This window comes from Salmo salar, chromosome ssa10, assembly GCF_905237065.1.
Source record: "Salmo salar chromosome ssa10, Ssal_v3.1, whole genome shotgun sequence".
NCBI lineage: Eukaryota > Metazoa > Chordata > Actinopteri > Salmoniformes > Salmonidae > Salmo > Salmo salar.
Window position 1 is genome coordinate 80250569 of NC_059451.1, and position 23996 is coordinate 80274564.

The 23996-nt window shown below is 43.6% G+C and overlaps 1 protein-coding gene across 2 annotated transcripts in view; it reads left to right on the forward strand.

Moving 5' to 3' along the window:
- The window catches only part of LOC100136415 (peroxisome proliferator-activated receptor alpha), a 59647-nt gene that overhangs the window by 23278 nt on the left and 12373 nt on the right, over window positions 1–23996 (forward strand). For both annotated transcript variants that reach the window (XM_014124067.2, NM_001123560.1), the window contains 3 exon segments: window positions 13842–14084; window positions 17218–17375; window positions 21274–21412. In XM_014124067.2, coding sequence (XP_013979542.1) covers window positions 13889–14084; window positions 17218–17375; window positions 21274–21412 — 493 coding nt within the window. In that variant the 5' untranslated portion in view covers window positions 13842–13888.

Genomic DNA, 23996 nt, shown 5'->3' on the forward strand with positions numbered 1-23996 from the left:
TTAAAGTGTAACCAATAACTTCCCCATGCTCAAAGTGATATTCAATGTCTGCTTTTTTTACCCATATACCAATAGGTGCCCTTCTTTGTGAGGCCTTGGAAAACCTCCATGGTCTTTGTGGTTGAATCTGTGTTTGAAATTCACTGCTTGACTGAGGGACCACACAGATAATTGTTGGGGTAGAGATGAGTCCATGCAACTTATTATGTGACTTGTTAAGCACATATTTACTCCTGAACTTATTTAGGTTTGCCATAACAAAGGGGTTGAATACTTGTTGACTCAAGACATTTCAGCTTTTATCTTTAATTCATTTGTAAAAATTTCAAAAAGCATATTCCACTTTGACATTATGGGGTATTGTGTGTAGGCTGTAACAATCCAGGCTGTTACACAACAAAATGTGGAAAAAGTCAAGGGGTATGACTACTTTCTGAAGAAACACAACTCACCCTGTCAATATCAGCCAAATCCTAAGCTTTACCGTCAAGCATTCTTATCGATGTCACATATGCTACTCCATCCTCGTCAGTCAGTCAGAGAGCACGTGTAGACAACGGCTGATGAAATTTGGCTGTCAGCTGCTAGCCAGGGCTCCTGCCAACCCAATCCACACATTAATAGTCCTGGTAGATAGACCCTCCTGTGCAACTCAATTTCCAGGCCTGAGCAGCTTGGCACAGTGGCTGGCTAGGGACACACTCCTCTATGTCTCAGTTAGGCAAGGTAGGAGGTATGTGCAATTGTCTTGTCCACTTTTCCATGACAGTTGTATCTCTGTGTATCTGGGAGTTTGTGTTCACACACAATAAATCAGCAAAGACAGAGGGAGTAGTAAACAGTGAATGTTAAAAACGTACTTTCTTCTTTACCATAGGTGACTAACGATGTGGGCAATATTCAGTGTATTATGGTTTTGATATTTGGCTTTCTATGGCTATTGTGTTGCTCTTACTGGAGAATATAGTGTGTAGTGACTGACTGTGCTGTACAGATAGAATTCCTTCCTCTTCAGCCAGTCCTCCAGCTGTCCAGTGGATAAAATAGCTGGGACAGATTTCTGCCGTTTGTCTTTCCCCACTCTGAAATGTACAGTACAGTTGCAAGGAGCACAGAGTTGTTTTGTAACGCTGCTCTGCATCTGATCCTGCTGGCTGATTTGGAAATAAGCTCAACATGGCCACCAAGAGTTTGGCACAGAGCTGAGGTGTAGCTTAAGGACATTGTTTTTACCAAGTGCTGCTTGGAGCAACAGGGAGAGAGAGAGTGAAAGAGAGGGGTAAAAAAAAGTCAGAGGGGGAAAGAAAGGCTGCCACTGGTTCAACTCTAAACATTTCTGGCATTACGGGACAGTGTGACCTGACGTTTCCATGTACTCTCAGCGTCACTAACTATGCCATATCTACACACTGGCCTATTCAGGGCAGCAGAATACCAACTGAACTGAATATCCACCTGTATCGGTACCGGCGTGGACACAGTAAGCCCAGGAAAGACTCCAGACCATTATTCTATATTTAGGTTATTACTCGGGTCCCAAGTTTATAAAGATGTTTTTTGTTGTTGTTTTTTTTACCTGTGTTGGAGTTATGGGGTGAAGTTACAGAGTTACAGTTCATGTGTTTGCTTTGTTCATGACCTCTCTCTGACCTATTATAATGTTACAGTGATTATCAGTATGACACTGGACCTGGACCTGCTGTCAAGTCATGAGACAAAGTCCAGTGGAGGAGTTTATGTAATGTTTGGGTTTAATGTTTTATTTCTCAATGCTTCTATGAACCAGCGGCGGACTGTACATGACAATTGGCCTGAAGGAGAGACCTGTACACATTGGACTCCCAACGCTGAAGGCTACATCCCATATCCCCGAAAACGTACCCGCCCTCTGTCCCCCCCGAAAACTTACCAACCCTCTGGTTTACCTATTTCCAAGAAACTTGTCCCATCACTGAAGGCAAATCTATAATCCAGAATGCCTTAGCAGTCGTCACGAGTTATAAAATGTGTGAAGTACGGTAAAATAAATGTTTAAATCCCAATTTTCCGGTGCTCATTCCCTAGTCCCCATACTCCATAGTAGCTGCCATGCGTGATTACCACGTGATCCCAGCGCACCTTTAGGGAGATATGGAGTCAATTTGGTAAACTCTGGAAAAGTTGTTTATAAAGGTTTCTTTTCACACATTTTTCTATTCCGGATTATAGATTTGGGCAATTGCGCCGAAACTAAAATGTTTTCTTAAAATGTATGCCAAAGGAAAAAAACATTGATTTCAAAGTTTAACAAACCATACAATACATGCACAATGACTACTTTTAACAATTTACACTGAACATTCTACAAAAACACATTTACTGGAATAACTATGCAGATGCAAAGTTTGGTAACAGCATTTAGTAACAGTGAAATCAGTAACAGTAAAATTTCCCTCAGTGTCCTCGTTTTCCAAAAACTCTGTTAAATGTCTGCAACGAATTAAGATTCAATGATGTCTGCTAAAAGAATGGGTTGTCGCCTATGACATGACACATTGATTTCTGAATAAATATTTTTGGGTTATTCAACTACAGTTAGTGAAGTGGATTTCCACCATGTAACGGAATTGTGCTAACGTGCCCCTGATCTGTACTACATATAAATGCATAATTATTGATATGAATGTCATTCTCTTCATGGTGATGTATCCTAAATAGGTACACGAAGGTAGAAATATGCAATATCCTTCTTTGGGCATTAATCTACACACTGGCTGTTATTTTAATGAGTTCTGCCCCCAAACAAGACCAAATTTGGTTGGTCTGGACTGGACCAAATCTGAACAAATCATAGCTATGTTTTACAAGTTTGGACATCAAAGTACAGCCCAGTAGAGTACAGCACAGAACAGTAAAGTACAGAACAGTAGAGTACAGCACAGAACAGTAGAGTACAGCACAGCCCAGTAGAGTACAGCACAGCCCAGTAGAGTACAGCACAGCCCAGTAGAGTACAGCACAGCCTCCTAATATTGAGTTGCACCTCCTTTTGCTCTCAGAACAGCCTGAATTTGGGGTGGCAGGTAGCCTAGTGGTTAGAGCGTTGGACTAGTATCCGAAAGGTTGCAAGATCGAATCCCTGAGCCGACAAGGTAAAAATCTGTCATTCTGCCCCTGAACAAGGCAGTTAACCCACTGTTCCTAGGCTGTCACTGAAAATAAGAATTTGTTCTTAACTGACTGGACTCTACAAGGTGTTGAAAGCATTGCACAGGGATGCTGGCCCATGCTGACTCCAATGCATCCCACAGTTGTGAAGTTGTCTGGATGTCTTTTAGGTGGTGGGCCCTTCTTGATACACACGGGAAACTGTTGAGCGTGAAAAACCCATCAGCATTGCAGTTCTTGACACAAACCGGTTGCGCCTGGCACCTACTACCACACCCCGTTGAAAGGCACTTCAGTCTTTTGTCTTGCCCATTCACCCTCTGAATGGCACACATACACAATCCATGTCTCAATTGTCTCAAGGCTTAAAAATCCCTCTTTTAACCTGTGACATCAATAAGGGATCATACTGTAGCTTTCACCTGGATTCACCTGGTCAGTCTATCATGGAAAGAGCAGGTGTTTCTTATGTGTTGTACACTCAGTGTATATACCCGGTGAGGGTTCTATCCCTACTCCAGAGTGTAATTGGGTTTTAGAAAACAGCTAACAGCTAACCCAGTCACATCAAAATCTGAAATGACAGCTAACTTTCCCTTATCATTTGTTTCACCTCGTTTTTTCCATGGCAAAAAGGAAAACACAAAGCGGACCCAACTCTTTGGTCCTTTAAAAACTTGCTGTATGTAAAATATTGTGTGCTACAATATTGTGTTCTATCGTTTGGAAAATAAACAAATGTGACGGTGGATGACAACATAATGATGTTTGTTTCCAACATTATGGCGGTTTTCCTAAAGAAGTTAAATCTGGTTTGTGTTTGGTTTCCTTGCCACGCTACTAACGAGTATCGCGGTACTGGTATTGTCCCGGCCCGAATAATAACGCTGATTTAAGCAATTGGTTAAGTTGGCTTTTTTTTTACAGTGTATGTAGACTTGATTTACTCTGTAAATGGAGTAAAGTGACTGAGATGGTGACAGACAGTGGAGCCCTAGTGACCTAGCTGCAGTGCAGTAGAACTGGGACATATGTCTACTGCCTCCATTCATCTCAACCCATAGAGTAGGCCTAAAGGGAGCACTGAGTTCATGTTGACATTAAATGAAGTGGCCTTGACATGAGTTAGGTAAACGACTCATTAGTATTGTAGTTTTGAACCTTCAGATATCACATCACATGGGTGACCCTGTCACAAACCTACTAAACTCCTGCTGAAAAATCCCCCCAGCCAGTGCAGTGTCTATCATCTCACCCATTACACTGCACTTTGACCGGTCTCCTTAGAGATGATTGGGCGCTTGGTGGCTGGCGTAACAGTGTGCTCAGATAAGGGCCACTCTTCTGTTTGTTCATTGGGCACGGTCATGACGCCGAGCCGCTGCCACTCTCTGTTGTCATCTATGCATAGTCACTTTAATAACTCTACCTACATGTACATACTACCTCAACTAACCGGTGCCCCCACACATTGACTCTGTACCGGCACCCCCCCCGTATATATTGTTATTTTTTACTGCTGCTCTTAACCTGCGTTGTTGGTTAGGGGCTCGTAAGTAAGTATTTCACTGTTGTATTCAGCGCATGTTAATAATAAAATTTGATTTGATTTGAAAAAGGAAACACTGCAAACACATAGGCTGTGTTCGAAATCCCCCCCTCCCTATTCCCTACATAGTGCACTACTTTTGACCAGAGCCCTATGCAGGCCCTGGTCAAAAGTACTACACTATATAGCATTTTTTGTCTCATTTTGCGACCCTTTGACTTGGCTCTACGAGTTACATTTTCTTTTACTGGTCGCGTCGTTGCGAGCTGCACGTCCTACATGGTCACCTCATTCAAAACGTCCTATTTTTTTGGAAGGCTAAAACCACGATTTGGTCAAACAGTAAAGTACAGTATCCTCATGATTCCTGTAATGAAAATGTCTGCCTTCCCCTGTGCCTGTTTCAGTTGGGCCTACTGCTGTGTCAAACGAGCCACTCTGTCTCTTTTCCCGGGGGAAAAAAGTGTTTTGATAGTATAACATTTAAAAATCCAGTTGGGGGGGGGAAACACAGCTATCCTGTTGTCACAGTTAGAGAGAAGGTTCTCGGCTTTCTGAATGTATACTTTTTATTTCTCAACTCAAATGTTTACAACCAAGATATTTGTTATGGCTTTGAAATACGAAGTGTGCAAAATGCACATTGGCCATTGCAATTGCATAGGTCTCATTGGGCGGTAGGCTAAAACTGCAACTTTTTTGGGGGCATTAAATGTAATGTCAGATCAGCAGTTCCCAAACTAGCGGTCGACTGATATGAAAATGGGGTCGCGGGAGAATTTCCAAAATCCTGGTAAAATAAATCAATTATAATATCTTCTTTGTCTCTCAATCATTGTAATGTGGTTAACCTTAGTCTAAATGAAAATCATTAAAATCTAAAAGTTAAAGTTCAACCAGTTCGTGGGAAAAGGCCACACTTGACCGTTACACTTGAACCATTCCCACGGTGAATGGCTAAGCCCGCTATGCTATGAAACCGCACACTATTGCAGAGACTTTGATAATACCGGCCACAAATGATATGGTGAAAACAATGTGTGGGGAGGCAGAGGCACAGAAACTCACATCAATGCCTTTGTCAGATAACACTGTGAAACTAAGAATTAATGCTATTGCTAGCTATCAAGAGCAAACTGACTCAAAAACTCCCCACCTTATGCTCTCCAAATGGACGTTAGCTGTGAGGGCCAAGATGCATTGACTTTTGTTCACTATTCACAATGACATATTGTTCTGTCTCACAATTCCAGAGCATGAAACGGCACGGGGGATGTTCAGTGTTCTGCGTGGCTATACAGTTGAAGTCGGAAGTTTACATACACTTAGGTTGGAGTCATTAAAACTCGTTTTTCAACCACTCCACAAATTTCTTGTTAACAAACTATAGTTTTGACAAGTCGGTTAGGACATCTGCTTTGTGCATGACACAAGTAATTTTCCCAACAATTGTTTACAGACAGATTATTTCACTGTATCACAATTCCAGTGGGTCAGAAGTTTACATACACTAAGTTGACTGTACTTTTAAACAGCTTGGAAAATTCCAGAAAATGTTGTCATGGCTTTAGAAGCTTCTGATAGACTAATTGACATCATTTGAGTCAATTGGAGGTGTACCTGTGGATGTATTTCAAGGCCTACCTTCAAACTCAGTGGCTCTTTGCTTGACATCATGGGAAAATCTAAAGAAAGACCTCAGAAAAAAATTGTAGACCTCCGCAAGTCTGGTTCATCCTTGGGAGAAATTTCCAAATGCCTGAAGGTACCACATTCATCTGTAAAAACAATAGTACGCAAGTATAAACACCATGGGACCACGCAGCCGTCATACCGCTCAGGAAGGAGACGCGTTCTGTCTCTTAGAGATGAACGTCCTTTGGTGAAAAAAGTGCAAATCAATCCCAGAACAACAGCAAAGGACCTTGTGAAGATGCTGGAGGAAACCGGTACAAAGTATCTATATCCACAGTAAAATGAGTCCTATATCGACATAACCTGAATGGCCGCTCAGCAAGGAAGAAGCCACTGGTCCAAAACTGCCATAAAAAAGCCAGACTACGGTTTGCAACTGCACATGGGGACAAAGATCGTAATTTTTAGAGAAATGTCCTCTGGTCTGATGAAACAAAAATAGAACTGTTTGACCAAAATGACCATCGTTATGTTTGGAGGGAAAAGGGGGTGGCTTGCAAGCCGAAGAACATCATCCCAACCGTGAAGCACGGGGATGGCAGCATCGTGTTGTGGGGGTGCTTTGCTGCAGGAGGGACTGGTGTACTTCACAAAATAGATGGCATCATGAGGATGGAAAATTAGGTGTATATATTGAAGCAACATCTCAAGACATCAGTCAGGAAGTTCAAGCTTGGTCGCAAATGGGTCATCCAAATGGACAATGACCCCAAGCATACTTCCAAAGTTGTGGGAAAATGGCTTAAAGACAACAAAGTCAAGGTATTGGAGTGGCCATCACAAAGCCCTGACCTGAATCCTATAGAAAATTTGTGGGCAGAACTGAAAAAGTGTGTGCGTGCAAGGAGGCCTACAAACCTGACTCAGTTACCCCAGCTCTGTCGGGAGGAATGGGCCAAAATTCACCCAACTTATTGTGGGAAGATTGTGGAAGGCTACCCAAAACGTTTGACCTAAGTGAAATAATTTAAAGGCAATGCTACCAAACACTGATTGAGTGTATATAAACTTTTGACCCACGGGGAATGTGATGAAAGAAATAAAAGCTGAAATAAATCAATCTATCTACTATTATTCTGACATTTCACATTCTTAAAATAAAGTTGTGATCCAAACTGACCTAAGACAGGACATTTTTACTCTGATAAAATGTCAGGAATTTTGAAAAACTGAGTTAAAATGTATTTGGCTAAGGTGTACGTAAACTTCCGACTTCAACTGTAAGTATTCAGACCCTTTGCAATGAGGCTCGAAATGGAGCTCCGGTGCATCTTGTCTCCATTGATCATCCTTGAGATGTTTCTACAACTTGATTGGAGTCCACCTGTGGTAAATTCAATTGATTGGAAATGATTACTTCGCCTCCATGGCCTATTTATTGCCTTAACACCCTTATCTTACCTCATTTGCACTCACTGTATATATACTTTTTGTTTTCTTTTTTTCTACTGTATTATTGACTTTATGTTTTGTTTATTCCATGTGTAACTCTGTGTTGTTGTATGTGTCGAATTGCTGTGCTTTATCTTGGCCAGGTCGCAGTTACAAATGAGAACTTGTTCTCAACTAGCCTACCTGGTTAAATAAAGGTGAAATAAAAAAACAAAAAATTGGAAAGGCACACGCCTGTCTATATAAGGTCCCACAGTTGACAGTTCATGTCAGAGCAAAAACCTAGCCATGAGGTCAAAGGAATTGTCCGTAGAGCTCCGAGACAGGATTTTGTTGAGGCACAGATCTGGGGAAGGGTACCAAAAAATGTCTGCAGCATTGAAGGTCCACAAGAACACAGTGGCCTCCATCATACTTACATTTTTACATTACATTTTAGTCATTTAGCAGACGCTCTTATCCAGAGCGACTTACAGTAGTGAATGCATACATTTCATACAATTTCATACATTTTTATTTTTTTTTTGCTTGGTCACCTTTATTGGAACGTAGCAACACACTCTTAGAAAACAAGGGACCTAAAAGGGTTATTCGGCTGTCCCCATAGGAGAACAGGTAGAACCATGTTGGGGTCCTACCGGAAACCAAAAAGGGTTCTACCTTGAATCAAAGAGTGTTCTCCTATGGTGACAGCCGAAGGCTTCGTCCAGTAGCTGTGTGCCAAAATGTAGCTACCCTCTGTGTGTTCTATTTATAGCATGTACAGTGCCTTGCAAAAGTATTCATCCCCCTTGGTGTTTTTCCTATTTTGTTGCATTACAACCTGTAATTTAAATTGATTTTTATTTGGATTTCATGTAATGGACATACACAAAATAGTCCAAATTGGTGAAGTGAACGGAAAAAATATAACTTGTTTAAAAATAATTCTAAGAAATGTAAAACGGAAAAGTGGTGCGTGCATATGTATTCACCCTCTTTGCTATGAAGCCCTTAAACAAGATCTGGTGCAACCAATTACCTTCAGAAGTCACATAATTAGTTAAATTGCACACAGGTGGACTTTATTTAAGTGTCACATGATCTGAGTATATATACACCTGTTCTGAAAGGCCCCAGAGTCTGCAACACCACCAAGCAAGTGGCACCATGAGGACCAAGGAGCTCTCCAAACAGGTCAGGGACAAATTTGTGGAGAAGTACAGATCAGGGTTGGGTTATAAAAAAAGATCAGAAACTTTGAACATCCCACGTAGCACCATTAAATCCATTATTAAAAAATGGAAAGAATATGGCACCACAACAAGCATTAATGCCCTCCTTGCCTGGTCCAACACTCATGGACCAGGCAAGGAGGGTATTCATCAGAGAGGCAACAAAGAGACCAAAGATAACCCTGAAGGAGCTGCAAAGCTCCACAGTGGAAATTGGAGTATCTGTCCATAGAACCACTTTAAGCCGTACACTCCACAGAGCTGGGCTTTACGGAAGAGTGGCCAAAAAAAGCCATTGCTTAAAGAAAAAATAAGCAAGCACGTTTGGTGTTCGCCAAATGGCATGTGGGAGACTCCCCAAATGTATGGAAGAAGGTACTCTAGTCAGATGAGACAAAGAAATTGCTTTTTGGCCATCAAGGAAAAGGTTATGTCTGGCGCAAACCCAACCCCTCTCATCACCCCGAGAACACCATCCCCACAGTGAAGCATGGTGGTGACAGCATCATGCTGTGGGGAGGTTTTTCATCGCCAGGGACTGGGAAACTGGTCAGAATTGAAGGAAGGAAAACAATGACGCTAAATACAGGAACATTCTTGAGGGAAACGTGTTTCAGTCTTCCAGAGATTTCAGACTGGGACAGAGGTTTACCTTCCAGCAGGACAATGACCCTAAGCATACTGCTAAAGCAACACTTGAGTGGTTTCAGGGGAAACATTTAAATGTCTTGGAATGGCCTAGTCAAAGCCCAGACTGCAATCCAATTGAGAATCTGTGGTATGACTTAAAGATTGCTGTACACCAGCAGAATCCATCCAACTTGATGGAACTGGAGCAGTTTTGCCTTTAAGAATGGGCAAAAATCCCAGTGGCTAGATGTACCAAGCTAATAGAGACATACCCCAAGAGACTTGCAGCTGTAATTGCTGTAAAAGGTGGCTCTACAAAGTATTGACTTTGAGGGGGTGAATAGTTATGCACGCTCAAGTTTTCAATTTTTTTGTCTTATTTCTTGTTTGTTTCACAATAAAAAATATTTTGCATCTTCAAAGTAGTAGGCATGTTGTGTAAATCAAATGATACAAATCCCCCCAAAATACATTTTAATGTAAGGCAACAAAATAGGAAAAATGCCAAGGGGGTTGAATACTTTTGCAAGCCACTGTATACCATCCTGTATATTCCACCAGCACTCTGCACTATGAGACAACAGTCAATAATTCAGCTGAACCATAAAAGCTCAGCTTGCCAACAATTATTTTACACAGCTCTGACTAGAAGCCTGTCTGCAGTCTGCATGCCTGTGTCATGTTTAGAACTTGCCCCTATAACAGCTCTCCCACAACATGGGGACTGCTTTACAGGATGTCTCAGGGCTCTGCAGTGGAGACAGCGCATAATGCCTGCACAGCGATAATAAAGCAGGGGTATTAGACCAACTAGACTGCATGTGGGCTCCCTACGTTGATCTCTGTTTTTTGCTCCTAGTACACCTTTCTCTGTTTTCTGTCCCCGTGTACACCTTTCTCTGTTTTCTGTTCCTAGTACACCTTTCTCTGTTTTCTGTCCCCGTGTACACCTTTCTCTGTTTTCTGTTCCTAGTACACCTTTCTCTGTTTTCTGTTCCTAGTACACCTTTCTCTGTTTTCTGTCCCCGTGTACACCTTTCTCTGTTTTCTGTTCCTAGTACACCTTTCTCTGTTTTCTGTCCCCGTGTACACCTTTCTCTGTTTTCTGTTCCTAGTACACCTTTCTCTGTTTTCTGTTCCTAGTACACCTTTCTCTGTTTTCTGTTCCTAGTACACCTTTCTCTGTTTTCTGTTCCTAGTACACCTTTCTCTGTTTTCTGTTCCTAGTACACCTTTCTCTGTTTTCTGTTCCTAGTACACCTTTCTCTGTTTTCTGTTCCTAGTACACCTTTCTCTGTTTTCTGTTCCTAGTACACCTTTCTCTGTTTTCTGTTCCTAGTACACCTTTCTCTGTTTTTTGTTCCTAGTACACCTTTCTGAGACTCTTGCAGTGGTAATAGATTGCAGTGGTAGTAGATTGTTGTTTTGGAATGTTTTCCCCTCCCGATTTTGGCTATCCCAGTGGCTGATGGGAGAGGTATTTTGTCAGTCCCCCGGGGTTAGACCAGAGCCCTTCCCTCCCCCTCACAACCCTAACACACACACACTTGCACGCACGCACACACACACGCACGCAGATGACCTTGCTTGTCCTCGGTGCAGTATGTGCAGTGCCCTCCTCAGCAGGCTTGGTTGACCTCTGGGACAAAGCACTGCTGTTACCGTAGGAACCGCCTGGCGTCCTTTCTCCCTCTTCACCCTCTCTCTCTCTCTGTGTCTGTCTCTGTCTCTCTCTCTCTCTCTCTCTCTCTCTCTGTCTCCCTATGTTGATCTGTTTTTCTGTTACTCTCTCTCTCTCTCTCTCTGTCTCTCTCTCTCTGTCTCTCTCTCTCTCTCTCTCTCTCTCTGTCTCTCTCTCTCTCTCTCTCTCTCTCTCTCTCTCTCTCTCTCTCTCTCTCTCTCTCTCTCTCTCTCTGTCTCTGTCTCTCTCTCTCTCTCTCTCTCTCTCTGTCTCCCTATGTTGATCTGTTTTTCTGTTACTCTCTCTGTCTCTCTCTCTCTCTCTCTCTCTCTCTCTCTCTCTCTCTCTCTCTCTCTCTCTGTCTCTGTCTCTCTCTGTCTCTGTCTCTGTCTCTCTCTCTCTCTGTCTCTCTCTCTCTCTCTGTCTCTGTCTCTGTCTCTCTCTCTCTCTCTCTCTCACTGTCTCCCTATGTTGATCTGTTTTTCTGTTACTCTCTCTGTCTCTCTCTCTCTCTCTCTCTCTCTCTCTCTCTCTCTCTCTCTCTCTCTGTCTCCCTATGTTGATCTGTTTTTCTGTTACTCTCTCTGTCTCTCTCTGCCTCTCACTGCCTTGCTGTCTCTCTTTGTCTCAATCTCTCCTTCCCTCTCTCTCAATGTCTCTATCTGACTCTCTCTCTCTCTCATTCTGTTTATCTGACCAGCCCACCCTACCCCCTCACATCTGTCAGCCTAGGTTAAAGTGACACCATACCCGTGTTTTGGTAAGAAGCTGAGGGATGGGTCTGTAGAAATGTAACCACTCTCAAATTCATAGACTATGGCTATGGATGGAAGGACTGACCATCCAGGATATCAAAATGAAATATTTTTTACCATGTTTTGAGGCTATACAGTGTTTGTTGACAATGCCATTGTTTATAAACAATGGAGTAAAACGGGCTCATGTGTTGGGTTCTGATGGGGTGTGACAGTGGAACTAAGCTCATGAGGCATTTAGAAGTTATATTCTTGGACTAGGGCATAGTGGAGTAGGGCAGTACTGGAGTGCATAGCTGCTGGTGGGGGTCATGCGGTCATTGAGTGTGTCAGTCATGTCTGTGGAGACTAACCATAAAGGGTGAGCTGTGACCAGAGACCCTGTGTGACAGGTGTCTGTTTACACAATGTCTCTAGTCAGTCAACCATAGTCAGTCAACCATAGTCAGTCAGCCATAGTCAGTCAGCCATAGTCAGTCAGCCATAGTCAGTCAACCATAGTCAGTCAACCATAGTCAGTCAACCATAGTCAGTCAACCATAGTCAGTCAGCCATAGTCAGTCAGCCAGTCAGTCAGTGGGCAAGTCAACCATTCAATCAGTCAGCCAGCCATCCAGCCAGTCTGTCTGTCAGTCAAACAGTTTGCCAGTCAGTCAGTCAGCCAATCAGTTTGTCAGCCAACCAGTCAGTCAGAACCAGCATTGGTAGTGTCAACTGCTACGTACTGTTACACCAACTCTGTTCATTGTTTAAGATCTACATTGGCACATCAGTCTAACCTAGGTACTGTATTTCTTCACTACCTGGCACTGTGGATGTCATGGGAAGGCCTGTGCTGTGATGACATATTAATGAGAGAATTGAATGTCCTGAAACAAGGTGTCCTCTAAATGAAGACCTCTGGGAGCAGCAGGACTATGTTAGCTAATGAGGCCAGCTCTATTTCTCCTGGGTTAACCAACACTGTTCGTAATGCCCGCTGCAGTGCCTACTTTGACCTGCAGCTATTATATACCCACAGTATGCTTCAATGAAACGCAATGCATTTCAGTGTTGACTTGGATCTACAGCTGTACACTATGATTCAACGAAGTGCTATATATTTCTCTTATTGGTATATCTGTGACATGGGAATACATTGAGAGGTGTGGGGCTGGAATTCTCTTTGAAGGTGCATGTAACTGTTAGACACCATTGACCAGAGTCCAAAATAGACGTGAGTACTGCATGGAGTCTGTTAAGATTAGACTTAGCCTCAATAGGGTCAAGCCCTGGCAGGCTGCTTACTGCAAGCTGGTTTCAGATGGAGTAGCTCCTCCTCCCCCGTGACTGAGGGTAAATTCTACCCAAAACCATTAGGTCTTTATCACCCCTCCAGCCCCTCCCCTCATCCGGCCCAGCCCAGAGTCATACGTTCTGCCCCCCCTCCCTCTCCCCCATAACAGTGGGTATGAGGGATCCGGTTGCTGTCTCTAAAATTAGGAGTCCATTGAGGGACCAGACCTAACCAGGCTGTGTTGTGTTGTGTCACTAGATATGTGTTGCAGAGCTGAAGGCTCCTCCTACTTGTATGGGCCACGTATGCCCCATACACCATTGTGCCAAATTTATTGTACATCGATTGTGCAAACTGAGTGTGTATAGAGCCTGTAATAGCATGTAGAACAGAGTGTGTTCCATCCTTGTCGTCAGGGATACACTTCATTAGGAACGCTTGTTGGTGTTCAGACCCTCCATTAACTGACCCGCTTTCTCACTCTCCCCTCTTGTCTCTCCAGTCTGATGAGTAATCCCCCCCCTGGTCCTGTCCTCCATTGTGGACGACATGGCGAGCCACTACCGGCCGCCGTCCCCCCTGGAGGATTCGGTGCTGGGCAGCCCGGTGTGTGGGGACTTCCTTGGGGGCATGGAGGAGCTGCAGGACATCTCCCAGTCCATCGACGGTGACGCCCTCAGCTCCTTGGATGTCCCTGAGTACCAGTCCCAGTCGAGTAACGGCTCCGAAGGATCCACCGTTCTAGGTAAGATAGATATACACTCACTGGACAGTTTATTAGGTACAACCATCTAGTACCGGGTTGGAACCCCCTTTGCCGCCAGAACATCTTGAATTATTCGGGGCATTCTACAAGTTGTCAGAAACGTTCCACAGGGATGTTGGTCCATGCTGACAATACGCGGTTGCTGCAGATTGGACGGCGGTACATTCATGTTGCAAACAGCCCGTTCTAGCTCATCCCAAATATGCTCTATTTTTCCACGCCTCAATTGTCCAGTGTTGGTGATCACGTGCCCACTGGAGTCGCTTCTTCTTGTTTTTAGCTGATAGTAGTGGAACCTGGTGTGGTCGTCTGCTGCAATAGCCCATCTGTGACAAGGATCGATGAGTTGTGCGCTCCGTGATGCCGTTCTGTACTGTACTACGCTGTACACCACTGTACTGCGCTGTTATTTGTCTGTTTGTGGCCCACCTGTTAGCTGGCACAATTCTTGCCATTCTCCTTCGACCTCTCTCGTCAACGAGCTGTTTTCGCCCACAGGACTCCCGCTGACTGGATGGTTTTTTTTTCTTAAAGTAAGAATGAGTAGCCTACGGTGTAGTGATCCTTTCATAAGCCAGCTCTACGTTGTTATCGTTTGACCATATATTCCCTGATCATTCAGGACCCCTCTTCACATAGCTAATCTGTAATTCACCCTGACTCAGAGGGTTAAGAGAGGACACTCGGCTTGTTTAACCTTACCTCAAGGCAACAGAGCTGCTTTTGACAGAGGGGTTATCTGTTCTGTGAATGTCTGACCTACATATTCACACCCTGAGGCCACTCTCCTCTTCCCCACACTTCCACAGAGGAATTCCTAAATCCACACACATTCCTCAACTCACAAGCTGAGTCTCGACATGGTACCCTATTCCCTATATAGTGTACTACTTTTGACCAGGGCCCTAGGCTATAGGGAATAGGATGCCATTTTGGACTCAGACACACACTCCCCCACAGCAAATTAGTCAGTGTTAAATTAACACTGACAGTGTCAAATCTAACTATGGGCCCGTGTCTATACGAATCCACATTTTTGAGTATTAAATTAACACTGTGCTTAGTGCTGACACTGTTACACTTTGTCAGTGTTAGGGAATTAAAACTTTCAGTGTTATGCAATAACACCTCATGTAGTATTTTGAATCATTAAACCAATAGGTCAGTATCTCTTGACAAAGTCGCTGTTGGGTTAAAGACATTACAATAATATTTACAAGTCAATCAATCAAATGTATTTATAAAGTCCATTTCACATCAGCAGTTGTCACAAAGTGTCTTTATATAAACCAAGCCTAAAACGCGAGAGAGCAAGCAATGTAGAAGCACGGTGGCTAGGAAAAACTCCCTAGAAAGGCTGGTACCTAGGAAGAAACCTAGAGAGGAACCAGGCTTTGAGTGGTGGCTAGTCCTCTTCTGGCTGTGTCGGGTGGAGATTCTAAGAGTACATGGCCATTGAGGCTAGATCGTTCTTCAAGATGTTCATACTGTAGATGACCTGCAGAGTCCAATAATAATCACAGTGATTATAGAGGGTGCAACAGGTCAGGACAAGGTACCACGACTAGTGAATTCATTCATTTCCAATCCTGTGGACTTCGCCGAGTGAGTTCCCACTGTAAATTTATGACAATACATTACACATATCATAAGGCCTTACGTTGACGGCCAGGCTTTACCCTAATCAGTGGTGTTAGGAACCTCCTGGTTTACAAGTCACCTTATGCTGGCTTGCAAAGTGATGTGCAATTCCTACTGGAATCCAGCCAGAGTTAGGACAGCCAACAGTTCAAATTTTTATTCACCCAGATCTTGCATTCAGAATAACAATCAGGGTTCGAAACATTGATAATGGATACTACCTAAACCATTTAAACTAGAACAACCATTTCAGTAACGATTGCAATACATCTAACTAACGGATTGGATTAGTTTAGAAAAAAATGTTATTTATCTTTGTGTAGCATAAAATCAATCAATGTACATACAAAAACACAGATAGTAAAAACAATCCACCAAAAAAATCAAGCTGCAGCAGAGCATGCTGGGAAATATGATAATGATGGATGGGAGAGTACACAATCAGACTCTCACACTCAGCACTGGTTATTAACACCAACACTGGGGGTTCTTTTACACCAGTGAGTGTTAAATTCACTCTTAGAAAGTGAATTGAACTCCTGAATCAACACTAGAAATGTTATACTGAAAAATCAACACTTGGGAACACTGGTCAATTTGCTGTGCCCTAAATAATATTTTTGTAAACATTGTGTTGTTTTGTGTCTAATAGAAACCACTGGGATGTGTTAACAAATATGTTACTACGTATTAGTTATTATGCAAATAGACTTGAAACAGTGACTGGAACGTAAACACAGAGGCAAAGAGGGGGCTGGCGTATTGGGAAGAGGAGGGAGGAGGGGCTTCATGGAAAATAACAATGATGATATCATGGAAAAGTAATGGAGTGTTAGAGAAGTACTGGTTGTTTATGGTGGTTTAAGGAGTGAAGAAGGAGGGAGAGAGAGAGCGGGGAAGAAGAAGCAGACACTGAGTATCTGGGACGTGATATTCTCTTCCTTGTTACAGTGCAGACTGTAGAGTATTGTGGGTGTGTGTGTGTGTCACGTGCAGTTAGTCCAATATTTATCCCTGATTTGGCTTCTCTCACCCACCTCATGTGGGATGATTTAGTGCTGCTCTATTTTGCACCGTCCCTGGAATGCTGTGTGTTTGGTGTGTTTGTATTCGGGAAACAAGAAAGATACAGTGTGTGTATCATGGGTCAATATTTGACTCATCCCCTGAATTTAGAAGTGTTGCTCATCCACTTTTAGTGGTGTGTATGACTGTCTCTACGTATTTATAGAGATGCAATGGAACACATATTACATGTGCTCTTCCTCTGTGTTTGGCCAAAGGCATGAGACACCAGTGACTTTCCACTGGTACACATATTCTGCCAGCTAGGGCATAGAGGCTTCACAGTCAAAACACTAATAGGAATATCAATGTCTCAAGGTTTATTGGTTCATTGGTTATAAGTGTCTGTGTGTGTGTGTGTGTGCGTGTGCGTGCGTGCGTGTGTGTGTGCGTGTTCGTTCGCCAGATGCTCTGACCCCAGCCTCCAGCCCGTCGTCAGGGGGGTATGGGGCGGCTGCAGGGCTGGAGGAGTTCTCCTCCACCTCTCTCAACCTGGAGTGTCGGGTGTGTGCCGACCGCGCCTCCGGATACCACTACGGAGTTCACGCCTGTGAGGGCTGCAAGGTGAGTGACCAGACATCACACACACACACGTACGCAAAGCATGCACAATACACACACACATAAATATATGCCTACATAATCACACACCTGGTCAGAGTGCACTCCAACACATGTTTTACAACAAGGACACTGGTGTGGATGCTCTCTTGGTTAATTATTTCTGTGCCTGTTGAAGAGCAGCCCAAGGCTTATGTGTTTTGTCACTGTCACTGGAGGACAGAGAAGATCTCAATCTGCCACCGGAAGGCCACTAGATCACACTGTAAGATAATGTCGTTTTGGTGTTGTTATGACACACATACCACTAACCACTAAGTAAGCATATCCCAGTCTTTAGTTGTGACCCAAAAGTAGGTGGTCTATGTGCTGACCCCATGACCTTTAACATTGTTACTGTATTACTTCTGAGCCTTTGAATGGTAATGGGGGAAAAAAAAGAATGAATCAACATTTCAAAATGAATATATTTGGTCAATATTTTTTTTCATTATTTTGACCTCCTTACATTATCAAAACCAAATGTCTTTGTCGCGTACACAGATTTAGCAGATGTTAATCTCTGGGGCATGTGGGATGCACACTATTCAACAGCCAGTGAAATAGCAGGGCGGCAAATTCAAAACAACACAAATCTCATAATTCAAATTTCTCAAACATACAACTATTTTATCCCATTTTAAAGATACACTTCTCGTTAATCCAACCACATTGTCCGATTTCAAAAAGGCTTTACAGTGAAAGCATAACATTAGATTATGTTAGGACAGCGCCGAGACAAGAAAAACCACACAGCCATTTTCCAAGCAAGGAGAGGCGTCACAAAAAACAGAAATACAGCTAAAATGAATCACTAACCTTTGATGATCTTCATCAGATGACACTCCCAGGACTCAATGTTACACAATACATGTATGTTTTGTTCGGTAAAGTTCATATTTATATCCAAAAACCCCATTTTACATTGGCGCGTGATGTTCAGAAAATGTTTTGCCTCCCAAAACTTCCGGTGAATGAGCACATCAATTTACAAAAATACTCATCATAAACGTTGATAAAATTTACAACAGTTATTGAAAGAATTATAGATACACTTCTCCTTAATGCAACCGCTGTGTCAGATTTCAAAATAGCTTTACGGCGAAAGCACATTGTTCAATATTCTGAGTACAGAGCTCAGCCATCAAAGCAAGCTATACAGTTACCCGCCAAGTTCTGGAGTCAACAAAACTCAGAAATAGTATTATAAATCTTCACTTACCTTTGCTGATCTTTGTCGGAATGCACTCCCAGGACTCCCACTTCCACAAGAAATTTTCATTTTGTTCGATAAACTCCATATTTATGTCCAAATACCTCCGTTTTGTTCACGCGTTCAGATCACTATTCCAAAGGCATAATGCGCGAGTGCAAAACCCGAGACGAAAAGTCCAAAAGTTCCATTACCATTCGTAGAAACATGTCAAACAATGTTTACAATCAATCCTTAGGGTCTTTTTATCATAAATATTAGATAATATTCCAACCGGACAATAGCATATTCATTACAGAGGAAAAAGAAGGAACAGAGCGCCTGCGTGACTGCGCAGTAAACAACTCATTGGCATCAGGCAGTCCACTTGTTGAGTGAGCTCTTTTTCTCTCCCCAGTAACAGTAGAAGCATGAAACAAGGTTCTAAAGATTGTTGACATCTAGTGGAAGCCTTAGGAAGTGCAAAATGACCCCACAGACACTATAGTTTGGATAGGCAATCACTTGAAAAACTACAAACCACTTCCTGGTTGGATTTCTTTCTCAGCAGTGCACTAAATGTGCAGTTATGCAGATGAAGGATCTTCATTTGATCACCCTGTTGCTGGAGGACTTTCCTGCAATGACGGAAATGTCTAACTTGTAGTCATGTAGGAGGTTTAAAAAGGCTTCTAAAGTTTGTATTTCCCACTTTAAAAATTCACTTAATTTTCCTTTATGGAAAATGTATCAACCCCAACAAAAATCTCCATGAATTATAATCCACATAATAATTCACATTTCCTTTTGGTGCAGGATTATTTTCCTACTGTAGCAAACTGGCTCAAATTAATATTCCTACGTCTGTAATTGGAAGATGAAGTGTAAACTCTAACATTGCCCACTCCGAACACATGGTTAAACAAAGGTTAGCCATGTGTTGGCAAAAAGTCAAGAAAGCTTACAAGCAGCCAGAGGCACTTGCTGCGACTGGTACTCACTAGTGCTTTTTCAAAGCCAATGTCAGCTACTGAGTGTAATGAACTCCAATTAGTGTAATTTGGTCAATATTAGGAGTTGAGAAATAAAGATTGCATTATTCCAAATATTTTCGCGGAACCCCCTGCAGTACCTCCGAGACCCCAGGTTGAATACCCATGCCCTAAGGAGAAGAGTCGATTTTCACCCTGCTATGAAAGTCAGGCAAAGATAATGGGTTTTCATCCGCTACATTTTCTACATAGTCTTTCACCCTGAATGTATGGGTGATGCCTTCTTAGATCCCTGGCCAGCCCATCTATCCCTGTGCCAGGGCTATCTGAGTATGGATCTCACATGGCGAAGTTGGCAGTGCTTTCAGTCACTCCTTCCCCTCATGTCAACACACTGTTGCACTGAGTTCCACAGTGTATCCTACCCTGCCCTGGCTGGACCTGGCTCAGGGCTGCTGGAGGCTAGAGTGGACATTGCCTGAACTGGTCAAGCATAGCTGTCCCAGATTGGAACTCCAGCTATGTGCGCTACGTGGTCCATGGAGCAGGCCCGGCCAAGGTACGGGGCCATAAACCAGAGGTCGCCGTTGCTCTTACAGTGAACTCTGTGAACCTTCCTCTTGGCCAATCAGATGGGCAGCACAGAGTGGGCCGGTGTGTCTCCCAGAGACATGGAGACACACTGAAGGGCATAGCTAGATACACAGACACACAGTACATAGCACACATACAATACACACACACACAGGTATTTGGAACCTATGAGTAAATTCGGATTGATAAAACTGTAAGTTCGGATTCTAGATGATGATAGGTTAAAACAGCATTCCAGCTTTCCCCTCTTTGTTGTCACATACCCACGTGTGCCCTGCTCCTCAGCTGTCTGGTCATCTGAGAGGGACGGGAGGGGACTGACCCCTGGATAGGACGACGTACAAAGACACGAGACAGGCCTGTCATGAGGCCGTTGTGTCTGACAGGCATTCTGCCCTGGCCTCATGTGATCCTCGAGGGGTGGGGGTGTGTGTGCATGCACGTGGCATGTCCTTGCAAGCGTTAGTGCCTGCCATGTGCAGGGACACATTAAGGAGATCTTTCACAAGAATTGGGAAATGAATGTCTTGGAATGGAGGTGGCTAAATATGTTCTTCTTAAGCAATTCCCTGTCCATTTCAATACCCCCCCCCCCCCGCCCCAACCCCAGTCCAAGCCCTTAACCACTCAGCACAGGACATCTACTGCTGCCCATAGCCAGACACTGTTGTTTCTCAGGGTTGTGTAATATAAGTGAAATCCCATTTAGATGTGATAAGCATATATGTCCAGACTGATAGTGTCATGCTCCAGTCATTGGGTCCATTCTCTGTATTATGGCCAAAGTGGCCATTGGGTGATTTGGAGTTTCCTTAGTGTCATGTTCTAGGCCAGGACACTGCCTTCACTTCGCTGATAGATAGCTGAGCTTGAGAAAGTCTTAGATGACGGAACACGTTTAATAAAGTTAGCAGTTGAGAGATATCAAGATATCTGGTATGAACTGACAATAGTCTTCTTTTGTCAAGTCACTATAGTGTGTGGTTGAGTTCGCCTACTGAGTCGAGGCTGAGTTTCTTTCATGAGTGCAGTCTATTGGGTCTCGACCTGAACATTTATCTCTCTCCTCTTTCTGTGCCTGCAGGGTTTCTTTCGGCGGACCATCCGCCTGAAGCTGGAATATGACAAGTGTGAGCGCCGCTGTAAAATACAAAAGAAGAACCGTAACAAGTGCCAATACTGCCGCTTCCAGAAGTGCCTGTCTGTGGGCATGTCCCACAACGGTGAGGATTTCTTTTCTTTTTGAAAAATGTTTTCTTTAACCTTTATTTAACTAGGCAAGTCAGTTAAGAACAAATTCTTATTTACAACGACGGACTACACCAGCCAAACCCGGACGACGCTGGGCCAATTGTGCGCCGCCCTATGGGACTCCCAATCCCGGCCGGTTGTGATACAGCCCGGAACACAGACATAGCCAGATCCCTGAGTACTACTTTCTGCATACAGCACAACCTGCCAGCAGCAACCAGAGAGGAACACACACACACACACACACACACACACACACACACACACATATGCATTTGCACGTAGACATACGCACACATACATGTACGCCATTCAAAACCACACTCTTGAGGAACCGGGAGTTGCAATTTAACACCACATTAACACAGAAGGTTGCTTTTCAAGACTAATGAGAGTAGGTAATCACTTGATAGACTGCCGTGAATCCTACAATTTTCATAAAAAAAAAATGAAACAATTGTTCAACATTTGCACCGTTTCATATTTCGCTTTATCCAGACAAAAACGATGCAATTGATGCATGAGTCTCTCTGCCTCTGTGTGGTGGTCTCTATGCAGACTGTCTGTGGTGTTTCCTTGTGAAGGTCAGTAAAACTATAAGGTGGGGTTGTATTGCGTTGGCTGAACCCTCCTCACCCTTTAGCTGTGGATGTGTGAACAGAGAAACATACAGTGGGAGTCTCAGCCTGGGCCTGCCGGTCATGTGACCAGGGCTGATAGAGAGCTTTACAGGGTAGTGCAGCGTGTCTTTCAATAGGATACGTTACTAGTGCAACATTACTGCCTACACACACAGTGTAAAAAAAAAATCGTACAACAGATTTCACTGTACAGAAAAAAATCACAGACATGCACCCTCATACATACAGACAGACTAACTACAAGCACTATAAACATAAGGATCTTTACTTTATAGAGTTAATCTACAATCAAAAACCTTGATCCAGGACAATTAGTTCAAATTCTTTGACCCTATTGGATGGATGTTGTTTACCTGTGTGTTTTATGTCAACATAAAACATGGCATTCTGAAACTTAGCTAAGATCGATGTCCTGCCGTTTACAGTGAGGGAAAAAAAGTATTTGATCACCTGCTGATTTTGTACGTTTGCCCACTGACAAAGAAATGATCAGTCTATAATTTTAATGGTAGGTTTATTTGAACAGTGAGAGACAGAATAACAAAAAAATCCAGAAAAACGCATGTCAAAAATGTTATAAATTGATTTGCATTTTAATGAGGGAAATAAGTATTTGACCCCTCTGCAAAACATGACTTAGTACTTGGTGGCAAAACCCTTGTTGGCAATCACAGAGGTCAGACGTTTCTTGTAGTTGGCCACCAGGTTTGCACACATCTCAGGAGGGCTTTTGTCCCACTCCTCTCTGCAGATCTTCTCCAAGTCATTAAGATTTCGAGGCTGACGTTTGGCAACTGGAACCTTCAGCTCCCTCCACAGATTTTCTATGGGATTAAGGTCTGGATACTGGCTAGGCCACTCCAGGACGTTAATGTGCTTCTTCTTGAGCCACTCCTTTGTTGCCTTGGCCGTGTGTTTTGGGTCATTGTCATGCTGGAATACCCATCCACGACCCATTTTCAATGCCCTGGCTGAGGGAAGGAGGTTCTCACCCAAGATTTGACGGTACATGGCCCCGTCCATCGTCCCTTTGATGCGGTGAAATTGTCCTGTCCCCTTAGCAGAAAAACACCCCCAAAGCATAATGTTTCCAACTCCATGTTTGACGGTGGGGATGGTGTTCTTGGGGTCATAGGTAGCATTCCTCCTCCTCCAAACACGGCGAGTTGAGTTGATGCCAAAGAGCTCCATTTTGGTCTCATCTGACCACAACACTTTCACCCAGTTGTCCTCTGAATCATTCAGATGTTCATTGGCAAACTTCAGACGGGCTGCTGCGCCTTCTTCACCACGCTGTCTGTGTGGGTGGACCATTTCAGTTTGTTCGTGATGTGTACGCCGAGGAACTTAAAACTCTCCACCCTCTCCACTACTGTCCCGTCAATGTAGATAGGGGGCTGCACCCTCTGCTGTTTTCTGAAGTCCACGATTATCTACTTTGTTTTGTTGACATTGAGTGTGAGGTTATTTTCCTGACACCACACTCCGAGGGCCCTCACCTCCTCCCTGTAGGCCATCTCGTTGTTGTTGGTAATCAAGCCTACCACTGTAGTGTTGTCTGCAAACTTGATGATTGAGTTGGAGGCGTGCATGGCCACGCAGTCATGGGTGAACAGGGAGTACAGTAGAGGGCTGAGAACGCACCCTTGTGGGGACCCAGTTTTGAGGATCAGCGGGGTGGAGATGTTGTTACCTACCCTCACCACCTGGGGGCGGCCCGTCAGGAAGTCCAGGACCCAGTTGCACAGGGCGGGGTCGAGATCCAGGGTCTCGAGCTTAATGACGAGTTTGGAGGGTACTATGGTGTTAAATGCTGAGCTGTAATCGATGAACAGCATTCTTAGATAGGTATTCCTCTTGTCCAGATGGGTTAGGTCAGTGTGCAGTGTGATGGCGATTGCGTCGTCTGTGGACC